This window comes from Gymnoscopelus microlampas, assembly GCF_963454915.1.
Source record: "Gymnoscopelus microlampas genome assembly, chromosome: 2".
Lineage (NCBI taxonomy): Eukaryota > Metazoa > Chordata > Actinopteri > Myctophiformes > Myctophidae > Gymnoscopelus > Gymnoscopelus microlampas.
The window spans coordinates 11,842,791-11,861,454 of record NC_139939.1 but is presented as its reverse complement, the minus strand read 5'-3'; the positions used below and the strand labels follow the sequence as shown (position 1 = coordinate 11,861,454).

At 40.7% G+C, this 18,664-nt stretch overlaps 1 protein-coding gene across 2 annotated transcripts; it reads right to left on the bottom strand.

The window, feature by feature from the left end:
• Positions 1-1,433: 1,433 nt before the first annotated feature.
• On the bottom strand, positions 1,434-17,791 carry LOC311062958 (GTPase IMAP family member 7-like). Of its 2 annotated transcripts, XM_084082179.1 has the most exons (8): positions 17,781-17,791; positions 16,514-16,584; positions 9,818-9,896; positions 4,923-5,019; positions 3,792-4,411; positions 2,716-2,790; positions 1,598-2,305; positions 1,434-1,553 (listed from the first exon to the last, which is right to left on the bottom strand). In XM_084082179.1, exons 4-7 carry the CDS (start codon positions 4,978-4,980, stop codon positions 1,646-1,648), a joined length of 1,413 nt encoding a protein of 470 aa, XP_083938305.1. In that variant the 5' UTR covers positions 4,981-5,019; positions 9,818-9,896; positions 16,514-16,584; positions 17,781-17,791; the 3' UTR covers positions 1,434-1,553; positions 1,598-1,645. The 2 variants fall into 2 exon arrangements, with proteins under 2 accessions (XP_083938305.1, XP_083938304.1); XM_084082178.1 differs by having other exon boundaries at positions 1,434-2,305.
• Positions 17,792-18,664: the final 873 nt, after the last annotated feature.

Here is an 18,664-nt window from a genome sequence, read left to right as displayed (position 1 = left end):
GGGGCCTGTTATAGCGCCACCAGGAGGCCAATTTGTGCAAAACACATTTTTTGACAGTACTCCTACAGATTTTGTCCCAAAATCCCGCAAATCGGTACACAGTATCTCTATTGTCATTAAACGAAACGGGTCTTTCAGATTTCTAATATTCCATCCTGATTGGCTAAAAATGTCTTCCAAAGTTTGCAGGAGTGCTCCGTTTTGAACAAAATGCCTCAAATCATGAACACAGCATGCAATTTCCGTGAAATTTTGCATGCACATTCCCATTAGGCCGAGGAAGAACTACCATTTGAAAATATTCAAATCAGCCTCATGGTGGCGCTATAACAGGCCGATTCGTGTTTTTACCTATAATTGCACCGATCTGTGTAAAACTTTGTATGCACACTCCCTATAGGTCAAGGAAAAACCTTTGCCCTGCATTTTTCACATCTGCCTTTTATAGCGCCACCAGGAGGCCGACTTATGTAAAACACATTTTTTATACTACTCCTTCCAATTTTATCCAAATTTCACGCAAATCGGTACACATGATCTCTATAGTCATGTGATCACGATGGATGTGTTTGATTTTTTATATTCCATACTGATTGGCTAAGATTGACATCTAAAGTTTGCATTATTGGCTTGTTTTGAACAAAATTCCACAAATCATGAACGCACCGTCCAATTGCTCTCAAACTTTGCACGCACATTCACACTATGTTGAGGAACAAATGCCACCCTTTTAACATTGGCCTGTTATAGCGCCACCAACAGGTCTAATTTAGCGAAACACATGTTTTTAACAAAATGCCTCAAATCATGAATGCAGTCAGTCTGATTGTCGTGCAAGGCCTAAGAAGAAATGGCACCCTTTTCACGTTGGCCTATTATAGCGCCACCAGGAGGCCACAATAGCCTACCCGACCTGGCGGAGACCTGTGCTCCGAGGAGCACTTTTTCTAGTATTAATGTTGAATATAGTCTATAGTAAATACACTACAAATACATCACATTGATTGATTTAATCCTTTATTAACATCATTATTAGATGAAGGTACAGTTACAGGTTATGCTTGTTTCCATCCTTTAAGCTACGCCCACTTTTATGTTGAATACAATATGACATCCGTCATGTGATGATATTTACATTGAATATTTTTACTATTTTTGTATATACATTGTTTTTATAAAAAAGGAACGGTTTTGGACATACATACAACTTACTTCATGCTTATGCACGTGCACAAACACATGCGCGCGCACACACACACACACACACACACACACACACACACACACACACACACACACACACACACACACACACACACACACACACACACAGTCATTGGACAGGCGTCTCATATCCTACTCTTCTCCCTGTGTGATGTTTGACTGTTTGTTTGTTGTGTTTTTATTGATGTGATAGTTTGTCTGTTTGTTTGTTGTGCCTTTTTGTGTGTGGTGTTTATGTTGTGTATATGTGTATGTTAGGAAGCAAGTGTATGTTTATACAATATGTGTATGATGTTACTGATATGATCTGTGGTGAGTGGTGACAAAAACTAAACAAAAATTAAACTAATAACAAATAAAATCATAATTATACAATATCAACATTAGCCAACAATGAAATAAAATACAAATAATTATGATATCAAATGTAGGCCATACTGACAGGAGAGATGATCAGAGGAGCAGAGTTTGTACCATCATCATTAGGCCAGGGACTGAAGAATGGATAGAGTTTCTCAGTGAAGGTGCAGCCAGTGAAAGAGTAGAGATGAACTCTGGCCTCCACATCATAAAAGGAGACCAGACCCTCCTCATAATCCACAAACACTCCCACTTTCTGGACCTCTCTTACAGGGAGGAGGACAGGAGGGTCAGCAGCAGCACCGTACTCATTTCTATTCCTCAACACTATAATCCAGAAACCATTGTTGGGGTTTGCTGTGATCTGTCCCTTCCTGTTGATGGACTCTCTGACCACTCCTAGAGCCCACCCAGTCTTCCCTTTAACCTGAACCTCATAGTAAAACCTTCCTGAGGAGAAGCTTTGTTTTCCTAAGACACAGACAACTGTAGAGAATCTCTCTGTGTTGTCTGGGAGATTCTTCCTTATGTCTCCATCACTCACTTGTTTTCTATCCTCAGACAGGATGAGCCAGGGACATGCTGTATCAGGGTCCAGAGTCACATCCACTGCATATTTCTGGATCATCTTCAGCTCAACATCACTCACATTCTTCATCTCTTGACCGAGTGTCTTCACCAGCTGAGCCAAAGCAGGTTCCTCCAGTTCTTTAGTACGAGCCTTTAAATCAATGATATTATAGGTTAATGTGTGATAATCATCATTTACTCTTACTTATTACTCTTACTCAGTGATTTTCAACGTTGTGCATTTCAAGGACCCCCAGTTGGATATACATTAGACCATGGACCCCCATTTCATATGATTTATTAAATCCCTGGGACCCCAATCTACACTGTAAAATGCTCAGTGTTTATGTAAATCTGAGAGTGTACAAATGGAACCAAATGGACCCATAACGGTCCATTTGGTTCCATTTGTACACTCTCAGATTTACAGAGCTGTAAGGGTTAATTTGTAACCCTGGTGGTCCCCAGACCCAACGTTAGGAACCAGTGAAGTAGATAAACATAAAAAAAACATAATTTATTATTACTTTTTATTAATGACTTTATGGAAAATAAAAATACCTGCTGCTCTTTGATCTTCTGGTTAGAATCACTCAGCTTCTTTTCCATCTTTTCCTCCAGTTCTTTAATACGAACCTTTAAATCAATGATATTATAGGTTAACGTGTGATAATCATCATTTACTCTTACTTATTACTCTTACTCAGTGATTCTCAACGTTGTGCATTTCAAGGACCCCCAGTTGGATATACATTAAACCATGGACCCCCATTTGATATGATTGATTTAAATCTCTGGGACCCCAATCTATACTGTAACATGCTCAGTGCTCATTTAACTCTCAGAGTGTACAAATACTCATTTCTACTGACGTCAAGCCAAGGAATTCAATTCGGTGAGCGGAGATGAAAATGTACTGTTGTCATTGACATTAACCAGTACTCTACGAGGTAACCAATGTCACATGTTGTAAGCAACAGACTTTTCTTTCCATAAATGGACAAAATTGCCTAAAACATTGGCAACATTATTCATTGTTCAAATATGTTGGCCCCTCCACCCAAGCCAAAATAAATAAACAAACAAACAATTTTTCAATTGAGAGGCGCTATTGGCATGAGAAAACATACGTTTGCATTGCCAAAGCAAGTGTCAAAACATAATAAAAACAATGTAAGAAAACAATGGGTTAAGAATGTACAGTTATAGGTGGTAACTAAAGATGTGCTTGTCCTGTCTCTGATTACAGCTGTAGCAAGGCAGTAGATCACCCCCCCCCCCCCCCCCCACACACACACACACACACACACACACACACCCCCCCGTAGACTAGGCAGGATTTCAGAAAATGTGCTTATTTAAAGTGCTGAAGGCAAATTGTGTTCATTTATGACACAAGTGTTTTATAGGGGTATTAAGGTGTGCTGAATCCAAATCTGCTGTGTGTCAAGCTAAAAAATGGAAGCTAAGCCCTCAAAATGTATTGTGCATTGAAGCCTGCAATTGCAAGAAACTTGGCAACACCTGCCAGAACACTGTGGATGACTGGGACTAATAAGTGGCTGCTGTATGCAAATACAAGTTAAAAACACAAATTAAGGCAATTATACATCTTAAAGCAATTATTAATTACTAACCTGGAACATCTCTGCGGTGTAGCATCCTCCTCCATTCTCCTTCACCATCTTCTCAACCTTCGTCAGCAGATCACTGACTTGTGTACGGTTGTTTTCATCATAGTTGTTGAAGACGTGGTACCTTCCTCCACAGTCATCAATCAGCTTCTTAAATGGATCATCACACTCTTTGATGTAGTCCTCAATGGACAGACCCTCGTGCTCTAATGCGTCTCCTCTTGTGAAAAGAATGATGGTAAAATTCTTGATTTTTTTTCCGAATGCTTCCTGGATCAGCTTCAATGAATCTTTATCCTCTGATGTGAGTCGGACGATTTTAATCACCAACAGGAACACATGAGGCCCCGGGGCCAGCAGACTGATGCAGTTTATCCTCTCCTGATTAACCTCTTCCTGGGACAGACTTGTATCAAACAAACCAGGTGTGTCGACTACAACAACAGAACGGCCATCTACCTCACCATGTTCTTTTTGGCAACGCTTGGTGACAGATGATTGTGCGGATTTGTATGGAAACATCTTCTGACCCAGAATAGTGTTTCCTGAGGCACCTTTTCCATTGCCTGTCTTCCCTACCAGTACCATCCTGAGGCAATATCTGCTCTGATTGTCATCATCACCTGAAATAAAATAATTAATTGAATTAGAATAGAATTTAAATCTGTACATAGTAAAAGATTTTATATATATATATATATATATATATATATATATATATATATATATATATATATATATATATATATATATATATATATATATATATATATATATATATATATATATATATATATATATATATATACACACACACACACACACACACACACACACACACACACACACACACACACACACACACACACACACACACACATACATCTTGTCCAGATGCTGAAGGTCTCTCTATCTGTGATGAAGTTCCTAAATAAAGATACAGATTGATTCCTGACATGTAGTGGTTCTTCCCCTATCTCTGAACAACTTCTTAACACGTAAGACTTCCATTGAACTGTAATGCCTTGAGTACATTATTCTTTCAAATTGGACGCTTTGTTTCCACCAAATAGAACTACACATTGATATTCATTGAAAGTTAACTTTGATGAGGTAATGTTTGACTGCACTCACCACGTAGATCAAGTTGCTTGAACCTGGCCAGGGGCCACCTTATATCTGAGCCAGCCATGATGTCACACAGCTGGACTCACAGGAACCATGAATTCAACTGTTGGTTTGTTGGGGAAAAGAAAAGACATTTTGTAACACCACATAAAGTCAGTTAGTTCTGCATTCTTGATGCGTTCATGACAGCTCAATAATATATTCATTAAAAGTAAGAAATATATACACGTCATGTAGGTAATTCAAGGAAATTCCAAATTCAGTTTAAAATATAATAATAATATATTTTTTTTTTAATATATATATATATATATATAGTGTGTGGCTTCAGGAAGTAAATTCCTGTCCCAGCTGTCAGTGCACAAAAGCACTTCACTTCGTCTGATGTGCCGCGCAGCATGCACGGCACAGGGGTGCACCAGTTATGTGCACCCCTGGTCATAAATCATTATTTCCACATAATTTTTATTGAAGAAGTCAGTTTTACAGGAGGATAAACAATGACAGAACTCTTCTAATTTTCTGTGAAAAAAAAACAAACGCACAAGACAAACACAAACCCCCCCTCCCAACCCTCACAAGAAAGTAAATTACATGGTATTAAAAAGTACAGAAAAGAGGGCAAAAAGAGGAAAAGGCGAGAGAAAAAAAAAAAAAAGACAAAAACAAAAGCAAAACCTGAGAAAAAGAAAATAAAACTGGTGTTCCATTGGCATTTTATCCTGACGTTTCCGTGAGAAGCATTTAACATGTAATTATTACTGGTAGAGGTGTAGCTGGTAGAACTTGTTTTGATAGCCTTCTGCCCTCAAGTGACCCTGTCCTTTGAAAAGCCAGCACTCTCTATAATAGCCATATGATATATAATACCTTTTGCACTGTGTACTGATGAGACTTCTTTAATGTCTCTCATTGTTATCTCCTTTTTTTCTTTTTTTGTGTTACTCACTTTTGATCAGTATTCTCTACCACTCTTATCTCATTGTTGTCTAAGTCATATATATCTGTAGTAAAAGCAGGTTCATTGTCAATGTCAGTGATAGTCAAGAATGTTATATCCATGTATCTTGATTTCTGCTTTTGTACAGTATGTGACTCTGTTGTTGACTCAATTTATGTTTTGCTTATAATGGCATGCACTAACATTGGGTTGTCAGGTTTATAGGGATTGGCTTGTCAAAGGACAGAGTTATGAGGACAGGAGGATATCAAGTTCCACCAGCGATGCTATTTTTTTGTTCCGCACGGTACCTTCAATAATTGTGTTTTCCATTCAGGTGAACAGGTTTCTATGTTGATGAGAAAATCTACTCTAAGGTATGCCCCACATACCAGTACATGATGAGTGATTCATGAAGGGCATGACAGGGCTTTTATTGAATGCAGTGTCACAATAGCCGTATGCGAAGGCACCTAACTTTGATCAGAGGTGAACACTCTGGTTACACTTTCTGTGGTTAAAGCATTTGGAACAGACCAGCTTCAACTTTAATACATGTGGAAATCAACAAACTCCTGGCAAACATCCAACACATTTCTAGAACACTATCTAGGGGACCACAGTGTAAATAAGTCTATGACAATACTGCATGTTGTTTATCCTTAATTGTCTTTTTGACCTTGTGGGTTGCAATGAAATCAAATCAAATCACCACTGAGATTACAAAAGAGTCTGCTTCCCACACCCTGAAGCTGAAGACTTGTAAGCTGGCATTTAAATAAAACTGTTCTGATTTGTATAAATATTTGTGTATTTGTAAATGTATCACTTGTAAATCTGCAACCTTGCATGTGAAGTGTTGATTGTGCATTTGTTAGAAACTAAACTACTACTGTTTTCAATGTCAAGTTCATTTATCCATTGTTTCTTTTTGGTGGTTAAGTGTCTCAGTAGTTAATGCAGACATAGGCCTACTATTGTTTTAAAATGTGCAGCACATTGGAATAGACCCTATGACACATTAGGGGTCCATTAGTATACATTTAGGGCTAGGCCAATGTGTTTTTGGTAAAATTATTATTTTGCATGTCCGTGGCAAAAAATAAATATTGATGAAAATGTCCATAACAAGCTGCCATGGTGATGACCCCTGGGTGTTATACATGTTGTTGTAGTAGAGGCCCTAGGAGGGGTCCACGCGCACCCTCTTATTCTTTTTTTCTAGTTTTGATTTTTGGCATCCATAGGACCTCTAATATAGGGATTTTGATGATCCCAAGAAAAAAAGTGGTCCAGAGTGTGTTTTTTTCAATGTTTTATTACCCCTATGAGACCTGCAGGATTGCTGGCTGAAACGCCGGCGAGACTGTCTTTCGGAGACTGTGGTACGCTCAAATTTAGACGTAGCCCAAAGATAGAGATATCATTTGATTCTAGACAACCTCAGGTTTCCAATGGGACCAACCTCGTCATGCTACCTTATCGGTAAGGGGGATAAATACCTAATGATTCAAAGTTAGACAACATTTTGTTGAGGGAAAAACGGCCATCACTATTTTCCAAATGGTCCCCTGAGCTGTCACCTCGATATAAGTGAATTGAAATGGGTTACCTGTATACATACAAGCCTCCCCTGTACATAAATGCCACATTTATGCCAATCTCATGCAGTTTTGGGCAAGAATCATGCAGTTTATTGCATGTCGTACAAATATGTAATTTCTACCTATTGTAAAAAAGGAGACCACTTTACTGTATCTATAGCTGTATGAGACCACTGTACTGTATCTATAGCTGTATGAGACCACTGCACTGTATCTATAGCTGCATGAGACCACTGTCTGCATCTAGAGACCACTGTACTGCTCCTAAACCGCTGTACTGCATATATAGATTAATGTACTCCATCTATAGACCACATACATTGACCACTGTACTGTATCTCTATAGACCACTATACTGCATCTCAACACAACTCAATGGGGGGGGGTCCACAGATGCACTACAGTGGTCTACAGATGTGTCTACAGATGCACTAGAGTGGTCTACAGATCACACCAGTGGTCTACAGATGCACTAGAGTGGTCTACAGATCACGCCAGTGGTCTATAGATGCACTAGAGTGGGCTAGAGAGGCACTACAGTGGTCTACAGATGCAAAAGAGTGGTCTACAGATGCACTAGAGTGGTCTACAGATGCAAAAGAGTGGTCTACAGGTGCACTAGATTGGGCTAGAGAGGTACTAGAGTGGTCTATAGATGCACTAGAATGGTCTACAGATGCACTAGAGTGGTCTACAGATGCACTAGAGTGGGCTATAGATGCACTAGCGTGGGCTAGAGATGCAATAGAGTGGTCTACAGATGCACTAGAGTGGGCTAGAGGCACTAGAGTGGTCTAGAGATGCACTACAGTGGTCTACAGATGCAAAAGAGTGGTCTACAGGTGCACTAGATTGGGCTAGAGAGGTACTAGAGTGGTCTATAGATGCACTAGAATGGTCTACAGATGCAATAGAGTGGTCTACAGATGCACTAGAGTGGGCTATAGATGCACTAGCGTGGGCTAGAGATGCAATAGAGTGGTCTACAGATGCACTAGAGTGGGCTAGAGGCACTAGAGTGGTCTACAGATGCACTACAGTGGTCTACAGATGCACTACAGTGGTCTACAGATGCAATAGAGTGGTCTACAGGTGCCCTAGAGTGGGCTAGAGTGGCACTAGAGTGGTCTACAGGTGCACTAGAGTGGTCTACAGATGCAATAGAGTGGGCTATAGATACAGTACAGCATTCTATAGATACAGTACAGCATTATATAGATACAGTAGGTAGTCTATAGATGTAGTACAGTGGTCTCATACAGCTATAGATACAGTGCAGTGGTCTATATATACTGTACAGTGGTATATAGATGCAGTACAGTGATCTATAGATGCAGTACAGTGGTCAAGATGGAGTACATGATCTCATGCAGCTATAGATGCAGTGGTCTCATATAGCAAGAGATACAGTACCGTGGTCTCTATATACAGTACCGTGGTCTCTAGATGCAGACAGTGGTCTCATACAGCCATAGATACAGTACAGTGGTCTCATGCAGCTATAGATGCAGTACAGTGGTCTCATGCAGCTATAGATGCAGTACAGTGGTCTAGATACAGTACTGTGGTCTCTAGATGCAGACAGTGGTCTCATGCAGTTATAGATACAGTGCAGTGGTCTCATACAGCTATAGATACAGTACAGTGGTCTCATACAGTTACAGTATAGATACAGTAGTAAGTGGTCTCCTTTTTAGGCGGAAATTACATATTTGTACTGCATTCAATAAAGTGCATGATTCTTGCCCAAAACTGCATGGGATTGGCATAAATGTGGCATTTCTGTACGGAGGCTTGTAGGTATACAGGTAACCCATTTCAATTCACTTATATCAAGGTGACAGCTCAGGGGGCCATTTGGAAAATAGTGATGGCCGTTTTTCCCTCGACAAAATGTTGTCTAACTTTGAATCATTAGGTATTTAGCCCCCTTACCGACAAGGTAGCATGACAAGGTTGGTCCCAGTGGAAACCTGAGGTTGTCTAGAATCAAATGGTATCTCTATCTTTGGGCTACGTCTAAATTTGAGCATGCCACAGTCTCCAAAAGACAGTCTCGCCGGCGTTTCAGCCAGCAAACCTGCAGGTCTCATAGGGGTAATAAAACATTGAAAAAAACACACTTTGGACCACTTTTTTTCTTGGGATCATCAAAATCCCTATATTAGAGGTCCTATGGATGCCAAAAATCAAAACTAGAAAAACAAATAAGAGGGTGCGCGTGGACCCCTCCTAGGGCCTCTACTATTGTTGTTGTTGTTTTTTTACCCCTTTTTCTCCCCAATTTAATCGTTATGCTAACTGATTTCTCTCCACACACATCTCTGTGTTGTCACTGCAGTAACCTACTGACTCACCTGCCAGCTGAGGAGCCCCCACCGGGAGGACGTAGAACCCACAACCTCCGGGGATGTACCACTGCTCCTCCTGTTCCTGCTGATGAGACAAATACATTCTTAATATATTGCATACTGCACAACATAGTGCACGTGTACGTCACGTTTCATTTCAGCATGAATTCACTCATTAACGCTCGCGTGACTAGCCAGTCAATCTGGACGATTTTGAGAATTTAAAGTGGATTATCTTCTCTCATGAAGCTCCGAGGAAATTCCCCTTTCATGACTTTTCCTAAATATTTGATTCAAATCATCTCTGTTTTTTTTTTCTTCTGAAACGTATTACAAATATGAAATCAGCCCCATATATACCATCCCAGTCGTTATATTTCGGCTCATTTGACCGCAATCACCCTCTCTCCCCCAGGAAAGAGCAGTTGACACCTCGAGACCCCCCGCAGACCGCGCAGCCAGCACTCTGTCTACAGCCAGCGCTCTGTCTATGTTGCCATGTCTGCTTATTATAAGCGACTTTGGGCTTGTTTTTCACGTCCTTCTATTATTATTATTATTATAATTATATATATAATTACATTATAATGGTATAATGGTTTCTACTCCACTACATCTCAGAGGCAAATCTTGTACTTTTACTTCACTACAATTATTTGAAAACTTTAGTTACTAGTTACTTTGCAGATATAAATATATTTTCGTACTTGTTTAGATAAGAGCTTCATGCATGTCATGCAATGATTTTTTTTATTATTAGGTAAATATTTATAGAAAGGTCTAACCAGGGACTGGGGTTGCAAATTAGGCTCGGCTATGAACCCCATACACAATGTAATGGTTTCATGTTTTTATAACTTGACTCATTGTTTTTGTATTGTCCTCGTCAAAAAAACATAAATAATAATAAAAAGGACTGAAATGTTTGCTTTTTTAAAATAAGCAGCTAAAAATGCGATCCCCACATTCACAACTCATGATGACATATAGGAGACAGACAGAAATACACACGACTGCTTCATGCCTCACTGTTTTCTCAGGGGACAACGCATGCAGTAACATTTTCATAGCAGTGGCGTTCCCAGAAATTACATTTAGGGCAGGCGAGATTTTTTTTCTCTACCCCACCGCACCCCCGCCCCCACAGTGACCAATAGAATAGCTGGAAAAACGGTCTTTTTGATCCCCAAATCAGGCAGTGTATGGGATGGTGAAACCCCAGTCATGTAAGTGTTAACAGGCAGAGGTCATCAACATGTCCGTACACGAACAAATGTGTCTGTGGCTTATCTTATTTAGAAAAAAAAATCAAAATATAGCCTATATATTTTCTTCATTATAACGTAAACAAATATTAAAATGTGTTTGAATAGGCTAACTTTGGTGACTCGTAAAGTAACATGCTCATTAACACTCTTATGACTGGGGTTTCACCATCCCATACGCTGCCTGACTTTCAGGTCAAAAAGGCTGTTTTTTTCAGCTATTCTATAGGCCACTGTCTCCCCTCTGTGCTCCAGATGAGCTGACACCTTCTCCCCCACACAGTGGGGATTCCATTGTCTTTTAAATAGCTATTAACATTTCAATTGCACTCTGCTGAGTCAGCGAGCTCACATATGTTGTTGTAGGCAGGCAGAAACATTATAAAATAGGCTAACTTGTAATGGTAACTGCAGATTCTGTATGTAAAATCTTTATAAAAAGAAGCCTATAAAACAGCGCGATCTGTAGCGTTACATTAAACTCTTGAGGGAAACATGGATAGCCTATATAAACCACTGAAGCCACTGTCTAATTAAGTGACTCCATTGTCCAAAACACATGGATCTCTCTTGACAAACCAATATTATTATTATTCATAATAATAATATTCACATTATTTCCTGAGCGTAAAGCGTCTCCTTCTATCAGCTGTCCACGTTGCTGACAAAAGCGTCTCCTCTCCTCCTCCCTGTCAGCGCAACAAGTGAACACATCGGTATGTTCCACAAATGTGCTCATGCTCTACTCCTGCGCTAAATATCTGATCTGCAAACAGAAAATAGTCGCTGCCTGACGCGCCCTCTGCTTGTAGATCAGATCTGTTGGCGCAGCATTAGTTACATGCAGGCAGCGTTGCCAAACGTGTTTGCGAGAGAAATAAGCAGCCAGGTCTATGAAAATTGTACTGCATGCGGTGTGTTTGTCTGAGAGTGTGTGTGAGAGAGAGCGAGAGAGAGAGAGCGAGAGAGAGAGCGAGAGAGAGAGAGAGAGCGCGAGAGCGAGAGAGCGAGAGCGAGAGAGAGAGATGCCCTGATGTCAAAAGCAAGCGAGTTGTCCGCACACGTTTATGCAATGGACGGAGAGCAATGGGCCTCATTCAGCAACGGTACTTAAGAGGAAATTTCTTCTTAAACCCACTTAAGACGTTTTTAAGAAGATTTTGGTATTCTCCAATGTTTTCTTAGCTGTGATCTTTTCTCAGGTATAAGAACAGAATCTACACACACTGATGAGCACTCTTAGGCTGGCCTTTTAGTTCTTAAGTGTGACATATTTGTTTAAAAATAATTAATTCTCGAAGTTTCTTCAATTCTACAGTTGTATTGCTGTATATTTCTTAACTTAAGATACACATTTAAGTCATATGTTAGAATTATTACTTAACTTTACAAGTCACTTTGGCCAGTACAGACAGAGGAGTGTATTACCATTTGTTAGCCTGGTTGGGTGTGGGGTACACTTAGCATGGAGACAGTGCGTCTACCCATTTGTCATCAAGGCTGGCACCTCTCCTTTCCTGGCTCTTTACAGTTGCAAATGTGGAAGAGCCAGGGGAGGTGGGGGTTCACCATACAGGGCTGACACACCCACATGTACCTTCTCTTAGATCTCAAAGGTGACCACTGCTATAAAGGACTGACTGAAATGTAACTAACTTAGAGTGTGTCAGAGGCCGGAGGGCCGCGCTTAGGGGAGCTGAGGCTCCCCAGGAAAGATGTTTGTACTCTGTCTGTTCCATGAAATAAATCCGAAGCAACGAACCTCACTATTGGAGTGATGTCTCATCCATTCTTCACCATTCATTCACATCTCTGGAACATCAAACTAACTTTACAATATGGCGTTGTTGGCAATTAGTATAGTGCATTAAAACCTGTAAAGTCGGTGGTTTTAAATATACCTCAGTATAATATAGGATTTAAATTACAATAATATTTTTATCATATCTTTAGAGCAGTGGTTCTCAAAGTGTGGTCTGGGGACCCCCAGGGGTCCTTCAGGGAGTTTCAGGGGGTCCACAGCAAACGAAGAACAGTTTAATCACTTTAACCCTATTTTATACTTTGTTTGAAAATAGCCGATCTACAAGCTCACAACACGTCCCATTACTGGCCATTTTGAGCTTGTAGATAGGCTATTTTCGAGACATTTTGATAAATCTTTAAACATTTTCCCTGGCAGAATATATTTTCAGGTGGGGGTCTGCAGCCAAATGCATGTCAATTTGGGGGTCCTTGACATGAAAATGCTTGAGACGGGTCTGAAATTACAATCTAACCCAAACGGACCCGGTTGAGCAAAGGCCGTTGGGCTTGGGAATCGAGCCTGTGACTTGCTGTCAGGTGACATTAGAATAGATCCTATATGTTGTACTGTATGCACCGCTAGGCCATCGGCACCCCATATAATTATATTCACACCGTATGTAGTATGTTGTTGATGTCTGGTGGAAACCTTGTATGTCCATTTTGTATTATTATATACAACAACAAAAAATAGTGGGAAAGAAATGTGAGCTTGTATATCTGCTATTTTCACTACTTTTGTGTGACACTCTTGTATGATGAAGGTTATTCATTTATGGGTCAGGGTTTCAACATAAAAGGTTTTTGCACGACAGCAATGATGCACTGACTATGTACACATGATTCCACGTGTTAGGAGAGGAGATCAAGATCTACCAACTAAACTAGTTTTTAGTTTGGCAAGGAAGCTTTAACAGGAATTTTGTTGATGAGATGTTGGCACGTTACTGTGATCCCATGCATGAGATATGCTTATGAAACAAAGGGTTCATAACCTTCAGCATGACAACAGATACATAATGTGGTTAATGAGAGGCAGGATTTAATGGAATGCAGTGTAACAGATACAATACTTTGATGACTTTCCTTACAGTCAGCAGACACACAGACACAGAGTTTCTATTGTTGAGCTCTACCATTATTATGCCTTTTAGAATAACACTTTCCAGCCCACCACTCCGTATCGTATACAGTATTGTCTTGTCCTGCATATTTATCATTTAGATGTATTTTTGTTTGTTTATTTTCGTTTGTTTTTTAATCACAGCCAAAATCTAAACTGGTTCAGCCTGACGTGGAATCTTCCTGAACGTCCTGCCTCTCTCTGTCTGTTTCCTGTCTCTCTAAACTCTGCATTCTAAATGGAGCAAAAATTGCCAAACAACACATTAGGGCATTAAGTTCATAAACAGTACACCCCCCCCCCCCCCCCCCCCCAACGCACACACACACACACACACACACACACACACACACACACACACACACACACACACACACACACTGCTACGTTGTCACATATAGAGTTATGAGTTGTCGACAGTCGAAATGTGCCGGCCCCGGTTATAAAGTTGTGTATTGAACAGTCAAAACACGTTGTATAATGATGAGTTAGAATACGTCACAGACACTTTCAAAGGAAAGGGCACTTGTGAGTAAAGTTGTCAAGTTGTCCTAGCACACATTAACAACAATACACACACATTTCAAGATGAAGATGACGTGTGTTCTTTCTGTGTTTGCATGTATCAGACAAAGCCAGTGAGCAAACATCAGAGTTGAGCGCAGCATGCCAAAGATAACAACATCAATTTGATGCTGGACTCAGGTAGGACTTGGGGTGATAAAGTGCTGACCCTTGTTGGGCTGGGGCTGGGCCGGGCTCTAACACCACGGGCTAATTAAGGCCGGGCTCAGGCTGGATTTTATTTGTTTATTTGAAAAGGAGGCTATAACCAGGGCACTCGGGTGGTGCAGTGGTAAAGTCACTGCCCACCACCACAGAGGTTCCACCATGGTGCATCCGGCTTTGTCCAGCGTCTACACGAACACAATTGGCCCGTGTTTGGGGGAGGGAAGCCGGGCGGGGAGGAGGGTGATATCGGTCATTGTACGTGCTCCTACGGGCCACATGTCAGCGGGGAGTGTTGGGCCAAATTTTATCCTATAAGAGATGACAATGTCTCATTATGTGTGAGAGAATTTAATTTGAGAAACCTCCAACTAAAAGTAACAAGTAAGAAGAGATCATACAGTAGATAACTATATTTAATCTCCTTTAAGCTGCAGGCCATAATGGACATAATGGACACATGATCAACTGTTGACAGCTTTAAGCATCTCTTTGTCTCTCTACTTGAGTCACTATCATAACATGATGGTGACACACACACACACACACACACACACACACACACACACACACACACACACACACACACACACACACACACACACACACACACACACACACACACACACACACACACACACACACACACACACACAGATTATGATTTAGATTAAAAGACTTTCACATACAGCACCAGTAGGGTCATTAGTAGGCCTATACATGCTTTTAATGACATTTCACTAGTGACAAACTAGTGAAATGTCATTAAAATATGCATGTATAGGCCTACTAATGACACATCGTTTTTTTCCCATAATTATATGATACTAGACCATACCCGGTGAAGGGCGCATACGAAAGTAGTAGCAAAGTCGGGGTTAATGCACGTCCTGTCGCGCGGTTTCTCCCCCGCGCGCGTCCCGTTGCGCGTCCCCCCCCCCGACCCGCGGTCAGCCCTCCCCACGGGCGTATATATATATATATATATATATATATATATATATATATATATATCAGCACGGAGAATGGCGTAGGCATGTTACTCGCCCGCCCCGGGTCCGTCTGGTGTGTTTACTGTCCACAGAAAGAATTGTAGGCAGAGAGTGGGCGGGGTCTCGTGTTGCCATGTCGGCGTACTGTAAGCGCTGTAGGTGCAATGTTGGTGGTATAGGGTTCGTTTGGTTTGGCCTCGTTTTCATAGACCTTGCTGCTTGTTTCTCTCGCGAAACCTGGCAACGACGCATGCGCAGTTTGATGTAGAGTCCACCCAACCAAGTCACCACCACCACCACCACCGTGAGGTTACTAGAATTATAGTAGTAGCTGCGCCTCGGTGGTTAATCGCCCTGTCGGGCTTTAAATTTCAATAATGACTGCCTCCCCATGCATTATCCCTTGCCTATTTAACTCAAAGAGCTCTGATGAGTTTTGGATTTGTATCCTACATTTATGAGTTAGCTGTAGGCAGCATTAGACTCACTGGGGTTCACATGAAAACACTTTACAAAACACATTGCATAAAAAACATTCAATTACATGAATATACATGCATTTACATCAACATACAGTAATATAAAACAGATTTTAAAACAGCACTCTCCCTCCTCTCTCTCTCTCCCTCTCTCTGTCTTATGCACGCACGCACGCACGCACGCACCCACGCACGCACGCACGTGGATGTGACAGTTTAAATGGAAAGTATAAAATAATGTTCCCAATGTTCCTCCTCCTATTATTGATCATAGATGTCTGCCTATTAAAAGGTTTGTTTTTACTTACTGTACCAACGTAGTGTCTCTGTGCCACTCACTGAAGGATATGAGAGGTCATCTGAACATGATGAGAGGTCACTGAAACAGATCATAGACAACAAGTATAAGGATCTCTCTCCCTCAGGAGAACAGAGAAAAGGTGCATTGTAGATCAACCTGCAGTTTGTCAGTCAGCTAATCACATTTATGCTTCATAAAACAACTGATAGCATCAGGACATGTTTATGTGTGATGTAATAATATACTGGGACTGAAATTCAACCCTGAACTTTATGCAAGCAAAAATAAATATTATATTTTGGGGCTTTTCTACCTTTATTTTGGATAATAGAGTAGAGACAGACAGGACACAGTGAGAGAGAGAGACAGGACACAGTGAGAGAGAGAGACAGGAAACAGGGAGAGAGAGATAGACAGGGAGTGACTTGCACAAAGGCCGTGGGATTTGGGAATCAAGTCTGTGACTTGCTGTCAGGTGACATTAGATCCTATATGTGGTACTGTATGCACCGCTAGGCCATCAGCACCCCATATAATTATATTCACACTGTATATATAGTATGTTGTTGCTGTCTGGTGGAAACCTTTTATATGTCTATTTTTTAGTATTATATAAAAAAGTAATTGAAAAAACACGTATTAGGAGAGCAGGATGAGTCACCAGAACCAGGCAACTTAAAATGGTGTGGGGGGCGATAAAATGACCCAAACATTTTTTAAAGTGAAATATCCCTTTAACTCAAAGAGTTAAAGAGATGAGTGTTAATAGTCGAATGAATAACATGTTTGTCTATTAACACATTTAATCTGGGGACGCATCTGTGTCACTTTAGATTCATTTGGCTATTCAAAAAAATGCAGACATACAAGCTCATAGCGCGGCACCGAGTGCCACGCTATGAGCTTGTATATCTTTCGGGGGTCGTTGACATGAAAAAGTGACTTAACCACTGACATATATAGCAACATATATTTTATGTTAGGATTTAGAAGACATTTGTAGAATCCCCCAGAAGCAAAGATTTGAGTTAAAAATGTTGCCTTTAAAAATATATATATTCAAAGATTTGCACAAATTTTCATGATTAAAAAAAAAAAAATATATATAGTAGATCTACAAGCTCCTAGCTTATAGATCTACTATTTTTGAATAGTCAAAAGTATAAAACAATGGTTATAGCTAAAAATCTAAAAATACACAGTATGCATTCCCGGTCTTAAAGGGTTAACATGTATTTTGTTCAGTTCATGTATTCAGTTTTGTGTTTACTTACCAGCGTTGTCTTTCTGCCTCTGAAGGATGAAGGAACAGCAGGAGAAGTAGAATGACTTTACAGACTCTAGACCCGCCCTCAACACCTGACTGGGTGTGGCCTACAACAGACTGTAGACCTGCCTTCAACACTTGACTGGGTGTGGCCTACAACAGACTGTAGACCTGCCCTCAACACCTGACTGGCATGTGGCCTACAACAGACTGTAGACATGCCCTCAACACCTGACTGGCATGTGGCCTACAACAGACTGTAGACATGCCCTCAACACCTGACTGGCATGTGGCCTACAACAGACTGTAGACATGCCCTCAACACCTGACTGGCATGTGGCCTACAACAGACTGTAGACCTGCCTTCAACACTTGACTGGGTGTGGCCTACAACAGACTGTAGACCTGCCTTCAACACGTGACTGGGTGTGGCCTACAACAGACTGTAGACCTGCCTTCAACACTTGACTGGGTGTGGCCTACAACAGTGGTTCTCAACCTGTGGGTCAGGATCCCCCAGGCCGGTCCCCACATGATTTTTTTTTTTGGGGGGGGGGGGTCCCCAGATGACACTCAAGTTACAATTGAAGGACTTTTAAGACCTTTTTAATACCAAAAAAATATAAAAACTAGTTAAACATTGGCCAAATTGTCAAATAATTTTAAACATTTAAAATAGCCGATCTACAAGCTCACAGCACCTCGCAATGCAAGGTGTTGTGAGCTTGTAGATCTGCAATTTTCTCAATATATATTTGTTAAGTGACTCAAACAAAATGTAATGCCTCAAGTCCTACAATTCCAAGAGCTTGTCAGGGTGGGGGGTCCGCCAGATGACATTGAAGTTACAATTGAAGGACTTTTAAGACCTTTTTAACACCTAAAAAATAT